The following is a 20595-nucleotide window of genomic DNA, read 5'->3' on the forward strand; positions in this document are numbered from 1 at the left end:
AGGAGTGAAGCACACTTGTCTTGAAGTGTTGGTAAGTATTACAGGAGTGAAGCACACTTGTCTTGTAGTGTTGGGTAAGTATTACAGGAGTGAAGCACACTTGTCTTGTAGTGTTGGTAAGTATTACAGGAGTGAAGCACACTTGTCTTGTAGTGTTGGGTAAGTATTACAGGAGTGAAGCACACTTGTCTTGTAGTGTTGGGTAAGTATTACAGGAGTGAAGCACACTTGTCTTGTAGTGTTGGGTAAGTATTACAGGAGTGAAGCACACTTGTCTTGAAGTGTTGGTAAGTATTACAGGAGTGAAGCACACTTGTCTTGTAGTGTTGGGTATTACAGGAGTGAAGCACACTTGTCTTGTAGTGTTGGGTAAGTATTACAGGAGTGAAGCACACTTGTCTTGTAGTGTTGGGTAAGTATTACAGGAGTGAAGCACACTTGTCTTGTAGTGTTGGTAAGTATTACAGGAGTGAAGCACACTTGTCTTGTAGTGTTGGTAAGTATTACAGGAGTGAAGCACACTTGTCTTGTAGTGTTGGGTATTACAGGAGTGAAGCACACTTGTCTTGAAGTGTTGGGTAAGTATTACAGGAGTGAAGCACACTTGTCTTGAAGTGTTGGTAAGTATTACAGGAGTGAAGCACACTTGTCTTGTAGTGTTGGGTAAGTATTACAGGAGTGAAGCACACTTGTCTTGTAGTGTTGGGTAAGTATTACAGGAGTGAAGCACACTTGTCTTGTAGTGTTGGGTAAGTATTACAGGAGTGAAGCACACTTGTCTTGTAGTGTTGGTAAGTATTACAGGAGTGAAGCACACTTGTCTTGAAGTGTTGGTAAGTATTACAGGAGTGAAGCACACTTGTCTTGTAGTGTTGGGTAAGTATTACAGGAGTGAAGCACACTTGTCTTGTAGTGTTGGGTAAGTATTACAGGAGTGAAGCACACTTGTCTTGTAGTGTTGGGTAAGTATTACAGGAGTGAAGCACACTTGTCTTGTAGTGTTGGGTAAGTATTACAGGAGTGAAGCACACTCATCTTGTAGTGTTGGGTAAGTATTACAGGAGTGAAGCACACTTGTCTTGTAGTGTTGGGTACTACAGGAGTGAAGCACACTTGTCTTGTAGTGTTGGGTAAGTATTACAGGAGTGAAGCACACTCATCTTGTAGTGTTGGGTAAGTATTGCAGGAGTGAAGCACACTTGTCTTGTAGTGTTGGGTACTACAGGAGTGAAGCACACTTGTCTTGTAGTGTTGGGTAAGTATTACAGGAGTGAAGCACACTTGTCTTGAAGTGTTGGTAAGTATTACAGGAGTGAAGCACACTTGTCTTGTAGTGTTGGGTAAGTATTACAGGAGTGAAGCACACTTGTCTTGTAGTGTTGGGTAAGTATTACAGGAGTGAAGCACACTTGTCTTGTAGTGTTGGGTAAGTATTACAGGAGTGAAGCACACTTGTCTTGTAGTGTTGGTAAGTATTACAGGAGTGAAGCACACTTGTCTTGAAGTGTTGGTAAGTATTACAGGAGTGAAGCACACTTGTCTTGTAGTGTTGGGTAAGTATTACAGGAGTGAAGCACACTTGTCTTGTAGTGTTGGGTAAGTATTACAGGAGTGAAGCACACTTGTCTTGTAGTGTTGGGTAAGTATTACAGGAGTGAAGCACACTTGTCTTGTAGTGTTGGGTAAGTATTACAGGAGTGAAGCACACTCATCTTGTAGTGTTGGGTAAGTATTACAGGAGTGAAGCACACTTGTCTTGTAGTGTTGGGTACTACAGGAGTGAAGCACACTTGTCTTGTAGTGTTGGGTAAGTATTACAGGAGTGAAGCACACTCATCTTGTAGTGTTGGGTAAGTATTGCAGGAGTGAAGCACACTTGTCTTGTAGTGTTGGGTACTACAGGAGTGAAGCACACTTGTCTTGTAGTGTTGGGTAAGTATTACAGGAGTGAAGCACACTCGTCTTGTAGTGTTGGATAAGTATTACAGGAGTGAATCACACTTGTCTTGTAGTCTTGAAGTGTTGGGCAAGGTAAGAAAATGATACAAGTGAGGCAACATTTATCTCGAAGTGTTGGGTAAGGCAAGAGAATGATAGGACTGAGGCACACTTGTCTGGAAGTGTTGGGTAATGCAAGAGAATGACAGGAGTGAGGCACACTTGTCTGCAAGTGTTGGGTAAGGCCAGAGAATGATACAAGTTAGGCACACTTGTCTGGAAGTGTTGGGTATGACAAGAGAATGATACAAATGAAACAACACTTATCCTGGAACAGCAGCAGCTGGGGCCAGCTGACCCAACAACCTAAATTTCTATGGGTCATCTGTGCCAAATTTCAGTTCACTTTCCCAGTAATTCACAGCTTAAAATTAATTGATGACTCGCATTACTGAGAAACATTCAGGACAGTTTGAACATTGAACTGCTAGTGCTACTTTTCACATTACCTTTTTCGTTTTTTCTGTGCACTACACCTTTTATCCATGCTCCATATGATTGTATTTTTATTGATAAGCAACAACCAAGTTTGAAAAACAAATCGATCCTAACTTTGGGGGTTGTGTGTGCTGCTGAGCAGCAACACTGGTCCCTTTACAAGTGAAGGACTGTGGCTCTCGAACTAGCAGGCAAGATTGCACTGGTTTTTAGTGCTGCAGCCTTGGGGGCTAGTTGGCCTTTGGGAACCATCCCAACACTGACTGTCCTAAAACCCTCTTGACTGAGAGAGTGGGGATTTCTTCTTCTTCTTCTGCGTTCACTCGTATGCACACGAGTGGGCTTTTACATGTATGACCGTTTTTACCCTGCCATGTAGGCAGCCATACTCCGTTTTCGGGGGTGTGCATGCTGGCTATGTTCTTGCTTCCATAACCCACCGAACGCTGACATGGATTACAGGATCTTTAACGTGCGTATCTGATCTTCTGCTTGCATATACACACGAAGGGGGTTCAGGCACTAGCAGGTCTGCACATATGTTGACCTGGGAGATCGTAAAAATCTCCACCCTTTACCCACCAGGCGCCGTCACCGTGATTCGAACCCGGGACCCTCAGATTGACAGTCCAACGCTTTAACCACTCGGCTATTGCGCCTGTCGAGTGGGGATATAACTTGGGCAAGACAGCTCTCCACTATTATCAAACTCTAGCCCAGATAGTCGAACAACAGTTACCTCCTCTGCTGTTCTGATGGTCATGGTCAAACATGACTGACTATCACACATTTTAAAACAGACAGAACCCAGGAAAAGCAGTAAATGTGACCCTCTACAGTTGAGTGGAGAGAGTTGTCAAGACACTAAGAATGAAAAAACTCGTTTCTTTTAGTGAAAATATACACAGAAATTTATTTATCTTACTTTTTCACAAAAAAAACAGAAAAAAAAACTGCATTACTAAAGAACTGGTTTACAAATCGACAGCACAGCAGAATAACTGCAGTGGATGTAAGCAGCTTCCAAATTTCATGACTACAAACCAAAATTTAAAACCATCAGACCACACCAAGACCATCTAATCGTTCAAAGCACAGAACTGCGCCAGTCAGCCCTGTGATCACACAGAACACCATAATGAAGAACTTAATACTTTTACAGTCCATCATGTTCAAGTCCACAACACAATTACTACACACAATAGAACAGTCAGATGTTCCCGACATGCTTCTGCGATTACTGCCTTGCACACGAAAGAATTTGGTTCAAATTAAAATATTCTGGGAAAATTATTTCAAGACTTGAAATGAATTGTATACTTTCACACACAGGTAAATAGGTAATATTTGTTTTTGTTTATTTTCGGCAGCCATGCACACGTCTTCACCTAGACATGTCACAAAACACCTGACACAAGTGTACCGTGATAATGTTCACATCCACATCAATCACACTGTATTTACAGATGAAATTACACTGTTCCTTTATAACACATGATAACCAGCTTAGGTAATGATGTTGAAGACTCCACAGTATAATCCACAATTCTGAGTGCTGTCAAACTACAATCCTGTCACCAACATACTCTGTCTTTTAAACAAGAATATAGAGAACGATACCAGTGTAATTTTTCACTATTTCAGCGTACGTCATTTTCAAAGGCTGCTACAGATAAATCCCTAACAAATTTTAACAAAAATAAGCGCACAAGTACTTCAAAAATTAAATTAATCTGCCAGTTGTCAAGAAAAACAAAAGGGGTCTGTGCATGGGAACTGAGTGAAACAGGAGTCAGAAATACATTGATATTCAACTACAATCATGGATTTAAAATTTTAACACCGCAGTAATGAACTGAGAAAACAAAGGGTCTCCCCTTTACCAATTTTTATACTTTTTCCTTCTCTTTTTCAATATAAATGGAAATGAGAAAGAAAAAAAGACACAAAATTATGCTAAATATTTCCTTCTTGTCTTGTTCATCAGCTTTTAAATTGTTTTTGAGCATTAAAAAAAACTGAACTGGTTGAAAATGGCTTTTTTTTTCTTTCTTTTTTTCTTTTTCTTTTTTTTCCAAAATGTTGCAACTATCGTGATTCCCTTTTTGTTTATTTGCTTTTTTTTTTTCCTTTAACTCATTCAAAATGGCTGGACTGGTTACCAAATGCTCATAATCAAGACTGTCCTTTCCTGTTGAGAGCTTTAACACAAACATAGCATTTTGTCAAAAATGGTTTAACTTATTTTGCAGACAGGATTGTACAAGCATTCTATGGCAATGTCACAATGAATCATTGAATGTATCCTTTTTTCTTTTTTTCTCAATGATTGTGAAGGCTTTGTGTCAGTTCATTTAAAACCATTCAGTCACCGTCTCCTTTCTATTCTGCTGATTCATACCACTTCCCAGAGGTTTCAGTCATCAATTTCCTAACATACATGATTTGTGCTGCTAAAACATCAGGATGAAAACACATAAATTCAATTGATCAGACAAACATTTCATTCTTCCTTCACATTAAAGTGATCAAATCATTAATTAGAATATCATTCAAAACATTTTTCTCCAATAAAACAAACCAAAAAGAAAACATTTTTCTCCCCTGTCTCAGGTCAAATCAAGAGACACATGTTCATCCAATGAAATCTGACAATCTGAAACCATGTTTGAGATCAAGTAGCCTTCATGAATAACAGAACATAAGCCTTAGAAACAACAAGAACGTTCTGTACTGCTACTCCAGCAAAGTTGGTAACATTTGTGCAACTACAACAGTCAAGGAGAATATTCTTCTCTATCTTTCTCCCCTAACTCTTTCAGAGTCATTGGGGTGCCACACTGTAGAACTAATCATCACATTTTTCAAGGTTTATCAATTGTGTGTAAAAACCTGGGTCACTGCAGATGGTTTTCCTGTCCATTCTGCAATGTTATTCCATCATTTTTCTCTACCTACTCCTCATCTCCCCCTTCCTTCTACAGGAAGTGATGGTTCCTCCCCCAATGCTGACATGTTTAACTCACTCAGTACGGCCTGTCCTCTCTTCTCCTCTACACAGACCCCTCGGATGTCCAGTGGGTGTCTCAATGACCCAACCTTTAGCTTCCGTCGTAACAACTGTGGTATTCTTTGTCAACATTCACCTCTTCAGTATAAGAGCCTTCCGCTTGCAATATTTTGATGGAGAGAGTTAATGTATCAGTCATGACATGTTCCAGGAACATGTTGCACAGTGTGGGAGACTGAAGACAGCCATGGAGAACTCAGTATGGAACCACTCTCTAACTGAAGCTTCTAAAGTCTCTCTAGCAGAAATTACTAAAGTCTCTACACAAAAAATAATCAAAAGCTAATTTCACACTGAGAACTCTTTTTCAATCAATCTTCCATTCTCATGATATCTTGATCAACATGAAACACTCAATAAAAACTGAACAATTACACATGACCGCTTAAAAATGCTACCGCTGATGCAACTAAAATACTTTTGATGATGTGACAGCTACAACAGATGATATAGGGGAAATAACCGAGAATACAGATAACTAAATTCAAATAGATCCATCTCCAAATCTGCCACCGAAGTCTTCACTAGAGCTATGCCTTCATACAGTTATGATGTTAACATTTAATACAGCTCCAGACATTCATTTACTCTTTTTGTCTATGATGCAGAAAACAGCACAGCAAGAAAAACATACATACCTCCATGCCACCAACACCCCATAGTCCCCACCCTTACCCCCTTACATAAACATATACATTCCCCCAACCATCAAGTTTTAAAATTCAGAAACAAACATTCGATTTTTACTCTTCACAAGAGTTTCTTCAGATCAGATTACAATGGACTTTGATGGCCTCCCACTTGAGTTCTTTCACAATCAAGACCCTCAGCTTACCAAACAATATACACTGGAGAATGCTGCTCAGCCAGGTTCCAGATAACAGTTTATAAGAAATTCATCTGAATTTGTCACTTGGTCAATACCAGGACTTGGCAACATCAAGCAAACATCACCAGACTCAAGCTCTGAATCTGCCTTTTCACTCTCTTGTACCGATGGTAACCAGCCTGGAAACTTAATACATCTGTGAAGTGCTTTACTCAAAAAAGGTTATTATCCAATGAAAATGATAACTTGTTGATACAAGGTCTAAAAATTCACTTACAACGATGTTCACAAAACATGACAATTCCACCAAGTATACAGATGTAATCCACTAAATAACCAGTCCCAAAATTAGGAACAGGTATGATCATTCAAGAGCAGACTGAGAGTAACATGTGACAGCTATCAAAATGACACAATTACTTTCACTGCTTTCAAGCAAAATGGTTCAGACAAAACAATAAAATAAAATGGGTAAATAAAGGTTGACAGCACAGTAGAATTTCAACAGCAAACAATTTTCTTTTCCCCAGTTGTATGATCCATGCTCCATTCTTTACACAGCAGCTCTCTGTTAGTGCAGCAAACCCAATCAACAATCAATACACATTAAGTCTCCAGCGTTTCCGCTACTATTCACAAAAACCACTCTCTACTAGTCCATAAAACCAGGTGGCCGACATGATGGGATGAAGTGCATGGCACCGAAACAGTCAAGTGACGTTGAATGTACACAGAGACGACACAGCTCTCAGAATCCATACACAAAGATGACAGATGATCCCTTGAAGTGAGAATACCCACTCTGGCGTCCGTCAGCAAAACTGCAATACACAAAAAACTGCTGTGTTTACAACTTGCCCAGTTTCAGTGCTCTAAGAGTTCTGTTCAAAACAAATGAAATCCATTTAAATGTGTCATTTTCAATGGCCTGCTACACTGACACACACAGGGCATTCTGCCGCAGCCTTGGGTTCACACAGAGAACTGAGAACTAAATTCAAGATGTAAAGTTTTCAAAAATTCAACGTGCAGAGGAATGGAGCCATGTACGGACCTGAATATGGTAAGCCACTGCTGAACCTGCTTATCATCAGATGGTCAGCCAATCATGTAATGTCTGTAGCAAACAGCTCAGTCTTACCGTGAAGGACATTTCGCTTAAAATGTTGCATAAATTTTTTCACATGATCCAGCGCAATGTCCACAGAGCATCCTAGAGGTAATGATGGCCTAGAGGTAACGCGTCCGCCTAGGAAGCAAGAGAATCTGAGCGCGCTGGTTCGAATCACAGTTCAGCCGCCGATATTTTCTCCCCCTCCACTAGACCTTGAGTGGTGGTCTGGACGCTAGTCATTCGGATGAGATGATAAACCGAGGTCCTGTGTGCAGCATGCACTTAGCGCACGTAAAAGAACCCACGGCAACAAAAGGGTTGTTCCTGGCAAAATTCTGTAGAAAAATCCACATCGATAGGAAAAACAAATAAAACTGCATGCAGGAAAAAATACAAAAAAATGGGTGGCGCTGTAGTGCAGCGACGCGCTCTCCCTGGGGAGAGCAGCCCGAATTTCACACAGAGAAATCTGTTGTGATAAAAAGAAATACAAATACAAATACTTCAGCACATCAGTCTTTGAGCACAGTGAGTGCAGACTGATGAACAATGACTAAGAACTGGCACTCAGTCACAAGAAGCTGCGGTGAACTTATTTTTGGAGAAAGAACACTTGTTTCTTTTACTGTATTAATGGAATCATTTCTTACATTGCACTCTGACTGCCAATGGGCTTGCAAACTACAGCTGCAGCTTTTCTCCCTGTTGTATACACTGCTCCAGTCCACTGATATTGCACCAAAATTCTTTGCATTCACATCGCTGAAACAGTTTCTCAGTCTTTTAAATACTAACAACACATCCACTGCTTTTCTGTTCCGTAGCAACAGCATTTGCTGAAGGCTCCTTTACATGGAGATTTAACAAAAATCTATCACATCTTGGATGCCAAAGGGTTGAAATCTAAGGGCCTTGAAAAGAGAGCTGAGAACTGAAGGAGTTTCAGGGAGCATTTGAACCGCTGACAGGCACAAAACAGGTTAATAATAAATGGCATACTAACACTTGATGAGTGGAAAACATATATACCCTGTTTTGGTTCACAAATCATGTTAATCTGAAGACTTTTTTTTCCTCCCCTCTCGAATGCCACCAACTCTGACTTCCAGTCAATTTGTGTATACTGTGTGTGCACATTTTCATGTATGCATGCATGCATGCTCAAGCATGTCACTGTATATGCATGTGTGTACAGGTTTACACAACGTTACCCTGAGCACGGCTGTGCCGCTTAACTTCCAGCAGAGCTATTTAGTTTCAGAGTTCAGTGAGCGGTCAGGAGCACGGCTGCTGACCTAGATTCCACTGGGATGGGAGGGGGGGGGGAAGGGGAGCGCGCGCCGCGCTCTTTGTGCCTATGTTTCCAGCAGAGAAAGGTGTATTGTTTAAGTGATTTTCATTTCATCATATTCGTGCACACTGGTTTTTGTTTGCTGTCATTTTTGTGTACATGATTCCAGTGAATGTGAACTTTAAGTGTGTTGTGTGATTTACCAGACACTGTCCGAGTGTTTGTGTTACATCCAGTTATTTGACCTAAGTGTGTGTGTGTGAGTGCCGACAAAAATGGAATCTGGTGCGGTAGTGGCAGCATTGCTGACTGGGCAACACACCTTCAGTGAACACTTGAGATGTTTGGATAATATGTGTCGTGTGTGTGGTGAGCGGGTTCTCAGAAGAGATAAAGACAAGGGGTTGAATGCAAGACTTTGTGCCAAGTATTCTTCTGAACTGTTTCGTTTTTTCGGTCTAGATGTTTCGAATGATGAAGAGGGCAAACATCCCACACGCATTTGTATCAAGTGCTACAAAAAAATGATAAAAATGAAACATACTCATGGAAATTCTCAGTTCAAAACTGCAAATGAAAATGTTGCACTTGACATTGACAGAATGTCAGAAATCTGGACAACTTTCGATCCAGATCTATCTTTGGATCAGTGCAAAACATGCTCTTTTCATCACTCAAAAAGTCAGCCTGGTCGTCCGAAAAAAAGACGATCAGCACCCGTAAAAAAATGCACGGATGACAGTTTTGATCCGTCTGACCTCTGCTTAGATACCGACGACAGTGTGTCAACGTCATTTTGTCAGTCCACATCAACACCAGTCAAAAAAACAAGAACGCTGTGCACAAACACATCTCCAATAACACCCAAAACACCTGTCACTGACGCAGCTATATCACCCATCGCACAATTGAAACGTAAGACGGTGTATGTTGACTCAGAGGATGAAGATCTCAATAAATCTCTTACTGAAGAAGAAGAAAAATTATGCACACGACTGATTCGCAGGAAATTGTTTCAGTCAGGAGACAAATCAACAGTTAGATGCAAAACTGGAGGTCAGCCAATACTGTTGAAAAAAGTCACACAACCCCGTAAATCATCTGCCATAGCATCATCTCCTCTGAAGAAAAAACGGTCTCAAATTATGCAAAAAATCAGAAAGCACATCTCAGGGAACAGTAAAGAAGCCATAGTAAAACAGCAGGGGTCAGAAATCAAAAGATCAGCTCACAGCCACAGACAACAGATACTGCAAGCTGCTGGATGTGGCCCAGTGAAAGTGACCAAAAAACAAGGGTCTGCACTGAGAGCCGCCATGGGGTTAAGCTGGGCACAACACAGGATACAAAAGAGGTTTTATGCCAGTATTGGTGTGGAACATGAAGGGGAAAGGAAGGAGAGGGAGGTGCAGAAAGAAGCAATGTTTGGGGAGGTAGAAATAGAAAAGACAAAACTCATCTTTATTGATAAAGAGGGAAGACAAACAGAGGAGGAAACAACAGTAGGAAAAATCAAAGACATTCCAAAGATGGTAGAAAACCTATTAGAGCAGTACGACAGAGAAAACAAGTTGACATGGCATGATGACAGAATACCACAGGATGAGATATGGGTAAAAATTGGAGGGGACCATGGAGGGGGGACATTCAAACTCATGCTTCAAATTGCAAATCTCACCAACCCCAACTCAAAACACAACACGTGTCTCCTGGCCATTGTAGACTGCAAGGACAGTCCAGACAATTTGAGAAGAATCTTAGAACCCTACAAAGAACAGCTAGCTGCTCTGCAGTCAATGACATGGCGAAACAAGAGAGTCAAAGTGACCTTGTTTGGGGACTATGACTTTCTCCTCAAACTGTATGGACTTTCAGGTGCTCAGGGGACACACCCATGTTTATACTGCACAGCATCCAAATCACAAACACAAAATCCACCTCACTGCAATGAAGGCAACATCACACAGCGCACATTACAGGGCATCAAGACAGACTACAGCAAATACAAACACTCCAAGCAGAAAATCGCCAGCCTGCACAACAATGTAGTCAGGGAGCCTATTGTTGACATAGAACTTAGCCAAGTAGCTCCCCCATACCTGCACATTCTTCTGGGAGTGGTAAAAAAACACCATGACCTGCTGGAGGGGGAGTGTCATTCTCTTGACAAAAGGATAGGAGAGTCAATAGCCAGCCAGGGAAAACAGATAGACAGCGACTCAGCCTTTTCTGAGTTTGTAGACAAGCTGAGTCAGATCCAAAGTGCTGAAGAAGAAAAGAGATTGCTAGAAACTAGGATTGTATTTAACGAGCCTGAAGGAGACAGTACACCACTCAGTGATTTCCAAAAACAGCAACGTGAGCTAGCAGACATGGTAGAAGAAAAAGATGCAGACATTGAATATCTCAAGACACAGCTTGACCTTCCACACCTGGCTGGCCCTGTCACACAACACTTAGATGCTGTACTTCAACAGCATAAAATACACAGACAGGCATACCACGGAGCATCATTCATTGGAAACCACTGTCACAAATATCTCAAGCCAGAAACAATAGAACACATCAGTGACAGTGTAGTCAACAAAACAGGTGAACTGACTCAAGACGCGGACATAAACCTCAGAGCTAGGAACATTTCCCAGAAGTTTAAAACACTAAACACGCTGTTCTCACGCATTCACGTAAACATCTCACATCAAAGACCCTTGACAGACAGTGACGTTGACACACTGGATAGTGACATCAAACAGTACATGTCTTTCTTCCGCCAACAATTCCCACAAACACGCATCATTCCCAAGCAACACATCCTAGAAAATCACTGCATTCCATTCATTCATTCTCACAGTTTTGGCCTGGCACTACACGGGGAACAAGGGGGGGAGGCAACACACGCAGTCGTCAATTCACTCAAAAAGAAAGTATTAGGGATGCAGTCACAAGATGACAAACTGCGTGTCATCATGCAAGAGCACATGACTATTGTCTCCCCCATGCTTCAGCAAGTCGTACCCCAAGCAGGAGAATCACGGCACAAATCAAAAAGTAAAGAATAAAGAAATTTTCAGCCCTGTTCTTTTCTCCACCCTGAATCCCTCCCTCCCGCACACACACATTGTAAGGAAAAAACAAGAAAAGAAAAAAAAATGTTTGAGTTTAGTCAGTGTCACACTTCAACTGAGTGGATTACCAACTACAAACAAGGAGTTCATACGGATTTATAAGTTCAGGTAGGAATGGATTTTATTATTTAGAACTTACAAATGCATGTCAGTACGTTACATTGTGATCGTTTACTAAAAGCATGGTATCGTCAAGGTGTATCTTTTAGACTGACCAAATGCATGTCGCAAGCAAAGGCACACATACTGACACGCAAAACATCTAGTCGGCGAAAATCTCTCTCTCCCTCTCTGTGTGCGTCTCTCTCTCTCTCTCTCTCTCTCTGTGCGTCTGTCTCTCTCCCTCTCTCTCTCTGTGCCTCTCCCCTTTCTCTCTCCGTACACGTTCCTCTGTTTCTCAGTATGTCTGTCCCTGCATATATGTCTGTCTGTCCGTCTCTCTTCCCGTGATGTTGAGAGAAGTGTGAAACTTAAGTGGCTGGCAGCAGTTCTCAGTGGAGCTGATCGTTAAATACTGACACTAATTCCGGGGCGGTCTGCCACCTCTAGGTAACGTATCGGCTATATTTTCCTTCCAGTTGTATCGTGGAGACATGCATGTATATCATGATATAAGTTTTATCTCCAAGTAAAACGATGTACACACACAACACGGAGTTGAAATTGAACTACGTTTCGTGTGTGTTCCTCAGTTCGAACAGAATGTTCGTGTGCTCGCTAAGTTTTGGACCGCTTGTACACTGCCTGTAGGAAATTAAACCTACTCATGTTTGGTATCGTTAAATTTGTCAGAAAATCACACATCCATTCACACCCATAGCGCCCTTCTTGTTGCATTCTGACATAGAGTATTATTTTTTTAAAGCACATAACCCTGTTTCTGACAGTTTATCAGCAGCAGCGAAGCTGTTCACAGCTGTACACACTGCCCGTGTAACATGCGCTCCGCTGAGAATAGCGCGAAGTTAGTGGTGCGCCAGAGCGCTGCCCCATATACTGCCTGCCTGTCTGTCCAGGCTATCACCTTTCCAACGTTTCGCGCTCGCTCGCTGTTCATCCCTCTCCCCTCCGCTTCGCGCCAAAACTAAAAGGGCTGCCTTGTGCCGCCGTGTGAGGAACATAAACTGACAAAACCCATTGTGCTAGCATAAACACAATGCAAAGCAGTCTTTGTTTCATTATTCCATTTCAAGCATGTCATCTGGCTTGTTTTATTGTTTGACAGTACATACTTACAGAAGTGGTCATAGTGTAAATGCACTGCCAAAATCCTCTTGAATTTGTAAGAAATATCGAAAAATATTACAGCCATTCAAGTAAAATGTTATTTCTTTTGAAGCACTTATTTCCCATGTGTGAGAGAGACAGAGTGTGTGTGTGTGTGTGTGTGTGTGTGTGTGTGTGTGTGTGGATGGGGTGGGGGGAGTGTGTGTGTAAATGAGTAAGCGCATAAATAAATTATCTTGGTCTAGGTATGTGTGTGTGAGTGTGTGCGTGCATGCGCATGCACAAAGGAAAGAGAGGAAAGCCACTGTACCTTCCACCTGTTGCCGCATTCATTACAAAACACAAAGGTGGTCATGGGTTCATCAGAACTCCTGGTCTGGAGCTGAAACAGACACACAGCAGAGCTCAATGAACCTCACCAAACAACACAAAGCCCTTTATCACTTTAATTTTCACAGCATCATCTCCAGGCGCTATAATCTTTATTCAAAATACACATCTGGAAAAAAAAAAATTTAATCAATAAGTACATTTTCGCCAACAAACAGTGCTAAGTTGAAGGAACTGCAGGACATTATGATAGTCTTACTTGTCCCAATGATAAAAAGGGCAGACTCAAATGAAGTCAGCATACCAAAGGACAGTCCAACACCAATGTATATGCAACAAAGAGACAAAGCACACAGATACGAGAAACAAGTCATGGAATAAACAAATTTTTATGCAGCTATAATATTAAACAAGGTAATAAACACAAACTTTTATGCAGCCAAGAGAGACATTAAACAAACATGTGGTACCTGATTGTAAGAGCAGTTATTTTTGCCGCATTTGCCGCACTTGAACAGGTCAGTGGTGGTGCCTCCAGTCTTGGCCATCTGGTGATCATCAATCGCTTCCTTGGTCAACCTGGCCCTCAAATCCTTCATCTCATCACTCGCCATCTCCTGCAAACAGTTTACTCAACATCATTCCACACTCCAAACACAACAATGGAATGACCACAGTTCGCCCAGCGTTTGAGCATCAACCTGTACAATTCGCTACTCAGTAAAAAGGTTTGTGGATAAAATACAAGGAAAACATTATTAACAAAACCTTTAATGAGTACATCACTGAAGTTGAAACATCACAGAGAAAAAAGCTCATACAGCAGACGCCTATGCATAAACAAATATACAGAAAAGAGTCAAACAATGGGCATGTATGTATAAACAATCTTCAGTAATTTCATTCCCAAAAAGTGTTCACAGTTCAGCTACAGGTATACGATTTTATACAAAGTAAGGAAAGAGAAACCTTTATATTATCATTCCCTGATATGATTATCTCACAAGCTCAAAAACAACGGAACACACACACGGTCCTCTGAAACCTCTCACACAAAAGATAATGAAACCCACTGACCTCTGCTGTCATGGAGGCAATTCTGTCAGGTGTGATCAGACCGACCAGGACGTTCTGCCGCAGCTGTGGATTGCGCTGATCTTTGAGGTTGGCCACTCGACTCCGAACACGATTCTTATACTTGGATTCTGTGTTGCCAAACTCTTTATATATGGCTGAGCAGTTAAGGTACTCACCGAAACAAGAATAAACCAGAAATGGTCTCTTAGTAATAATTTTTTAAACTAACCAACAAACCTGTAGAAATCTAGAGTAAAAGGTACAATAACAGTTCTAACCATACCCCAGGTTATAAAGAGAACTTAAAAGACACAATGATAGGAACTGAGGAGGCAAAAATCTGGCAGAATAATCTACACATCATCCAACATTTGATGTTTTCTGACTGCTGATGGCAACTGATGCTCTAAACTCTGGTTTGAGTGAACTCATGCACATGGCCATGATATCATGACATGTGTCATGCAATGTTTTTATAATTTTGACAGGAACATAATCCATTCTCATCAGTGATGGCCTACACACTCAGCACACACAAACTGACTTTCCCCAACACTTCAGTCACCTGACCTTCCTCACAGCACTGTATAATGCATGACACTGACACAACCTCTCACTATCAACCAACACAGGGAGTAGACGAAGGATACCGTCCTCAATATAAGCAGCCATCTCCACTGGATCACACACATTTTCTGGCACCTCTGCAACAGCCAACATCAACAAGCATTAATTCATAATCACAACAGGAAGCACTGACTCATGTCATAATCACAACCACATGCATTCACGCGTTACCTCATAATCACAACAGAATGCATTAACTCATGATCACAAAGAAATGCATTCATGCATAATCATATCCAAACATTTCTTACATGTATTTCCATGCCCCAAAATAGACATCTGGTAACATATTTCATAAACAAGATTGCGCACATTTATAAGATTGTGCACTTGACCAAGACAGGTGAGAGTACACATGAAATCCCTAAATGGCAGCAGTCAGTCCAGTGAATGCTCTCTAATTACTCACAGTATTTATTTAGTACCTGACACAACAAAGTTTGGCCTCCTAGCAATGAAATAATCAAGGTAGTTGGCACTCTTGACATGAAAATAAATGGTTTTCTTTTGCATTATTTCTTCTATTCAATCTTGTAAGGGAAATTATCTCATAAACACCCAATAGTCAGTACTGGTCTGAAATCTGACTTTTGGAAATAGACTGATCCTCAAACATAAAGGCTAGACACACACACTCGTTCATACACGTACAGACACTCCATACACACACACACACCAGACTCAACACCACTACCTGCTCACCTCCACTTTTCAGAGCATTGGCAAGAAGTTCCCTACACTTGAGTCGCACAACGTCTTGTGTGGGGGGGACTTGAGAGGAGCCATTCTGAGGCTTGTCGTCCTTCTCCTCCTCCTCCTCCTTGCTGCCAGTGGCCGACTGTGAGTCACCCCCTTCTCCTGACTCCCCCTCCTCCATCTTCTGGGAACTACTGCTGCGGCTAAGGGATGAGGAGGAAGACTGGCGACTGAGGCCTCCTTGGGACCCGCCATCTGATCAAACATTTATAACGGAATATTACAGAATGCTCTGCTGATTTAACGCACACTACACAAACATGTATTTCATGGTGAATAGAAAAAATGTGAATACAAACAAAAATAAAGTTGTAGACTCCAAAACAAACAAAAACAAAGTTGTAACTGTTTGTTTGTTCTTGCTATTATTTAATGGAACCCTATATCTACCGCCATATCAGTCTTACTCTCAGATTCCCTGTACAGTTCTAAAGAAAAAAAGAAAGCTAATGAATCAGAGACCATGGCAAATACACAAGTAGGACATGTCCAAAATAAAATTAGGTGAAAATATAATAATACTTGAATAATAAAAGTCATCATCATAAGAAGAAACAATATATACAAACTATCAAATCACAAAAGTCTGTTTCTGTACAGAGTGCTTCATGTGTGTGAATGTGTAAAAAATACTGAATACGCGAGTGTACATGTGTACAGTATATTTAAATCTCAAATTCCTGCAACACCTTCACTACAAGCCACACATACACTTGCTGGTTGTGCATTTCTTTCCCATCTTACATGCTGCAATAAAGCTGCGACAAATGATCACAGAAAAAACTTTGTCATGTTGTTTTTTTCTCCCACTAAACAATTTTTTTTTTTTGAGCAAACAAACGGTATCTCGATAGAAAAAAAAAATAGCTGAATGAATAAACATTGTTTTGATTAAAATGAAAAAACTTAAGAGACAGATGAGGGGCTATGACCAAGGAATCACCTGCAGGCAACAACTTCTTCCAGTTTTTAATGAGAGTTTTGGACAGGGAGATGACTTCTTCATTGGTGCTGGCCTTCCGCAAGTTGTTGACCGTCATGCCAATCCTTGTTTTCTGCAATCACGCACAAGTCAAATCAAAGGACAGCACACATTTATACACTAACCGATGCACTTCAGACAACCATGCATGATCCAAAAATAAAAACTGCCCAATCTCAATACAGTATATGCTAATACCTTATATACATGTATGTGTTAATCAAATCCAGTCAAACACAAATCAAATTAACTGAAACAATTTTTCAAGCATAAACGAGAAAATCAGTTACCTTGAGGGCAACTCTCTGTAATACCCAACAGACAAAAACCAAAAGACTGACACTAGAAAAGTGAAACCTGAGCAGTGCTAAGCAGTATTGTGTTGTTTTTTGGGTTATTTGTTACCCCTGGGCATTACAGTAGAAATATGGCAATTTTTAAATGCATAATCAATAACATCAACTATAAGCTGTTGCCCACTGTCTCTTCTTCTGCCCTGATAATACTGTTTGACTGTTTTAAAGCAAATAAATTAGAACTTGTTTACAAACCTTTGTCTCTTTCCTATCTCATCATTCCTTTTCTTTTTAAACACATTTTTCTCAGTATTTAAAACAAGCTGGAAATACATACTTGTAACACTTCAAGTGACATTTTCAGGTCTTGCAGAGCTTTTAAGAGGTCAAGAGCTTGGGCATGATCCTGCAAAAAAAGATGTTTTTCATCAGTGCTTCCAACTGATCATAAGAATGACTTAGTGCCGGAAGTAAATGAGTCACTTCCTTTTCACAGGTTATACTATCATAGACAAAGAATAAACAACAAATTCAACAACACATGCAAATCAATGAACTCATTCAATACAATTAGAATTCAAATACATAGATCATTTGTATTGTAAATATGGCAAATGGCATAAAAACAACAAACAAAAAAAGCACAATAAAAAAAGTCAATAAAATGCTTCATAAAAGAGAAACTACAATAATTTTTTTTTAAGTAATAAAATGCTGCATAAATTCCAATGCCTAGTCCAGTACCCTAAACAAATGCTGTTACTCATTAAATTCCCATAAACTGATAAAATGGCAAATATCAAAGTCTGCAAAATGATCCCTCAAAATTTAGACACAAGTCACAATAAACCAGAACTATGGGTCACCTCCACTAAGAACACTATTTTCATTCAACAGTACAGCACAAGAGATTCTTTTGGAAAAGGAACTTACTGATGTGTTACTGGAAATCAGCTTGTCAAGCTTTTTTGCAATGCGTAGAACATCGTCTTCACATCCCATTTTGAAGTGAATAACAGCTGGAAATCAACCAAAGAAATATCAAATGAACATACAGTGTTGAAGATGATGACCTTTATTCACAGATCTATCTGAAACCAATTAAAAAAAAAAAAAATTTAAAGATCTGAAACCAATAATAAAAAATATTCTTTTTTTTTAAATAACACTATCAATTATTTTAGTGCTTCATTCAGTTTTCAATATAATCAACAAATGAATTAAATGTCTGTACCAAATGACTGTACTATAAATATATGCACGGTGTACAAATGCACTTAATTGTTTGCATTTATAATTTCAATGCATGCTTATTCAGTGCAAATGTATTTTTCTTATATAATGTGCACATTTCACAGCAGTCAACAACAGCAGCCGGAAAAACTGAAAACAACAACAACAACAACAACACACACACACACAACAACACACACCCACACCCACACGCACGCACGCACGCACACACGCACGCACGCGCGCGCACACACACACACACACACACACACACACACACACACACACACACACACACACACACACACACACACACCATTTCACATGTGTGTGTATAAAAGAGTGCAACAATGTACACATGAAAAACTGTATGCCAGAATGGGGAAAAATGGGGCATTCCCAATGGGGGTGGAAGAAAGGGACATAAATGTTTCCTGACCCATTAATTTTGATAATGACTCATTGATTTTAAGATCAATAGGTCAGATTTCCCACATTGTGCAGAACCACACCTAAACACTGAACATGTGAGGGAAAGCTTTTAAGGCTCGCATGTGATCCTTAATGACTACTGAAACAAAAATATAAAAGTAGGTCAATGGCCACTCACTGTTCAAACCAAAAGTAAAAACCACTAGTGGATTGAGTTTGAACATGATCCTTGTTGAGTTTTCCAAGCTCTTTCACATATGTAACATATAAAGAAATATATGTAAATGCAATTAATCCATTAACCAAAAATACTGATTAAGGGAGTAAACCGTCCTCCGATTCAGGACATAATCTGGACAATGCTGGAAGCGAAACCAGTGACTTACACGACACATATTTTTCAATGTGAGAATCCTACCGCCTCAAAATATAGTTCCAAAGTTCTGGCCTAGTCTTTAATTTTCAAGAATATTGTTCATAGAAGAAACTTTGGTAGGAAAAAAAAGCAACAAGCCTGTATATTATCATTTTGAGTGACAAGTATAACATTAGAGACGATGTGATTATCAGATTGCCGCCACATTTGGCACAATTTTTTACTGCGATCCCAAGCTACTCATAATGCAACAAAAACAGTAAATCAATTATGATCCCATTATGACGTTTTAGTCCTGACACACACTGAGAGTCCCTACAGTCACTATCACTATCGGAGCAGTGTAACAATGTGCTGTAGCAAGTGTAAGACCATGGTGGTGAACCATCAAAATGGCGGCATCATGCCTCGATCGAACAATAACATCTCGTAATCAGATTTCATGGCTAAAAACACCAATTGTAAAATAAATTCAACCCAGCTGACTATAGACATGGACATTAAGAAACGCATTTACATCTGCATAATATTTGTGCCTTACACTATTTCCAATACGCACTGAACAAAGTGACGATTCACACAGATCACGCTCGTTCTTTTGAAACCACAGCCTCTGTTGATACACTTTACATACGTCTTTTTACCTAATTTGTTCGGAAAGATTTACGATTCCCAAATAACACGCAACACAGGACACAAGCCTACTCAAACGCTAGGCCTAATTTACATGTACGTATGTGTGTGTTTCGTATGTTTGATGGTGATAATGTATGTGCGTGTGTATATGTGCGCGTGTTTTGTGTGTGTCGTGTGCGAAAGTATCAGTATCAGTAGCCGTCAAGGAGGCGTCACTGCGTTCGGTCAAATCCATAAACGCTACACCACATCAACCAAGCAGATGCCTGACCAGCAGCGTAACCCAACGCGCTTAGTCAGGCCTCGAGAAAAAAATAAATAAATAAATAAATAAATAAAATAAAATAAAATAACAACAAAATAAAAATAATAAAATAAAATGAAAAATAATACATAAATATATAAAAATACTACTAATAATAATATTTATAAGGCGCAAAATCTTGATGAAGTCAACTCTAAGCGCGCACACACACACTGACGCACACACACACACACACGCACAAGCGCACACACACACCGACACACACACACACACACACACACACACACACACACACACACAAAGTAAGTCGTGCGTAAGTTGTGTATGTATGTGTGTGTGTCAGTGTCAGTCACGGTGTTTGTGCACTGAGTGTGCGCCAGTGCGCCGGCACGCGCGCGTGCAGTGCGTGCTAGTGTACGGATGTTCGGCCTGCACTCGCCGATGGCAACATGTGGATGTAAGACATGGCCAGTTTCTTCAGGTTTGTATTGGA

At 40.4% G+C, this 20595-nt stretch overlaps 1 protein-coding gene across 2 annotated transcripts; it reads right to left on the reverse strand.

Moving 5' to 3' along the window:
• Positions 1-4399: 4399 nt before the first annotated feature.
• On the reverse strand, positions 4400-19830 carry LOC143279675 (transcription elongation factor S-II-like). Of its 2 annotated transcripts, none has more exons than XM_076583753.1 (10): positions 19761-19830; positions 18094-18179; positions 17498-17566; positions 16826-16937; positions 15829-16077; positions 15150-15203; positions 14500-14654; positions 13893-14039; positions 13403-13474; positions 4400-7156 (listed from the first exon to the last, which is right to left on the reverse strand). In XM_076583753.1, exons 2-10 carry the CDS (start codon positions 18160-18162, stop codon positions 7148-7150), a joined length of 936 nt encoding a protein of 311 aa, XP_076439868.1. In that variant the 5' UTR covers positions 18163-18179; positions 19761-19830; the 3' UTR covers positions 4400-7147. The 2 variants fall into 2 exon arrangements, with proteins under 2 accessions (XP_076439868.1, XP_076439867.1); XM_076583752.1 differs by having other exon boundaries at positions 19743-19824.
• Positions 19831-20595: the final 765 nt, after the last annotated feature.

Source organism: Babylonia areolata, chromosome 3 (assembly GCF_041734735.1).
Source record: "Babylonia areolata isolate BAREFJ2019XMU chromosome 3, ASM4173473v1, whole genome shotgun sequence".
Lineage (NCBI taxonomy): Eukaryota > Metazoa > Mollusca > Gastropoda > Neogastropoda > Buccinidae > Babylonia > Babylonia areolata.

Bases quoted from the DNA above. Each gene is read 5' to 3' on its own strand.
- LOC143279675 (XM_076583753.1), bottom strand. From the start codon at position 18,162: ATGGGATGTGAAGACGATGTTCTACGCATTGCAAAAAAGCTTGACAAG. The intron at 14,655-15,149 runs GTATCCTTCGTC...TTAACTGCTCAG, and splicing joins GGCTGCTTATATTGAGGACG to CCATATATAAAGAGTTTGGC. The intron at 14,040-14,499 runs GTCAGTGGGTTT...AACTGTTTGCAG, and splicing joins TTGCCTCCATGACAGCAGAG to GAGATGGCGAGTGATGAGAT.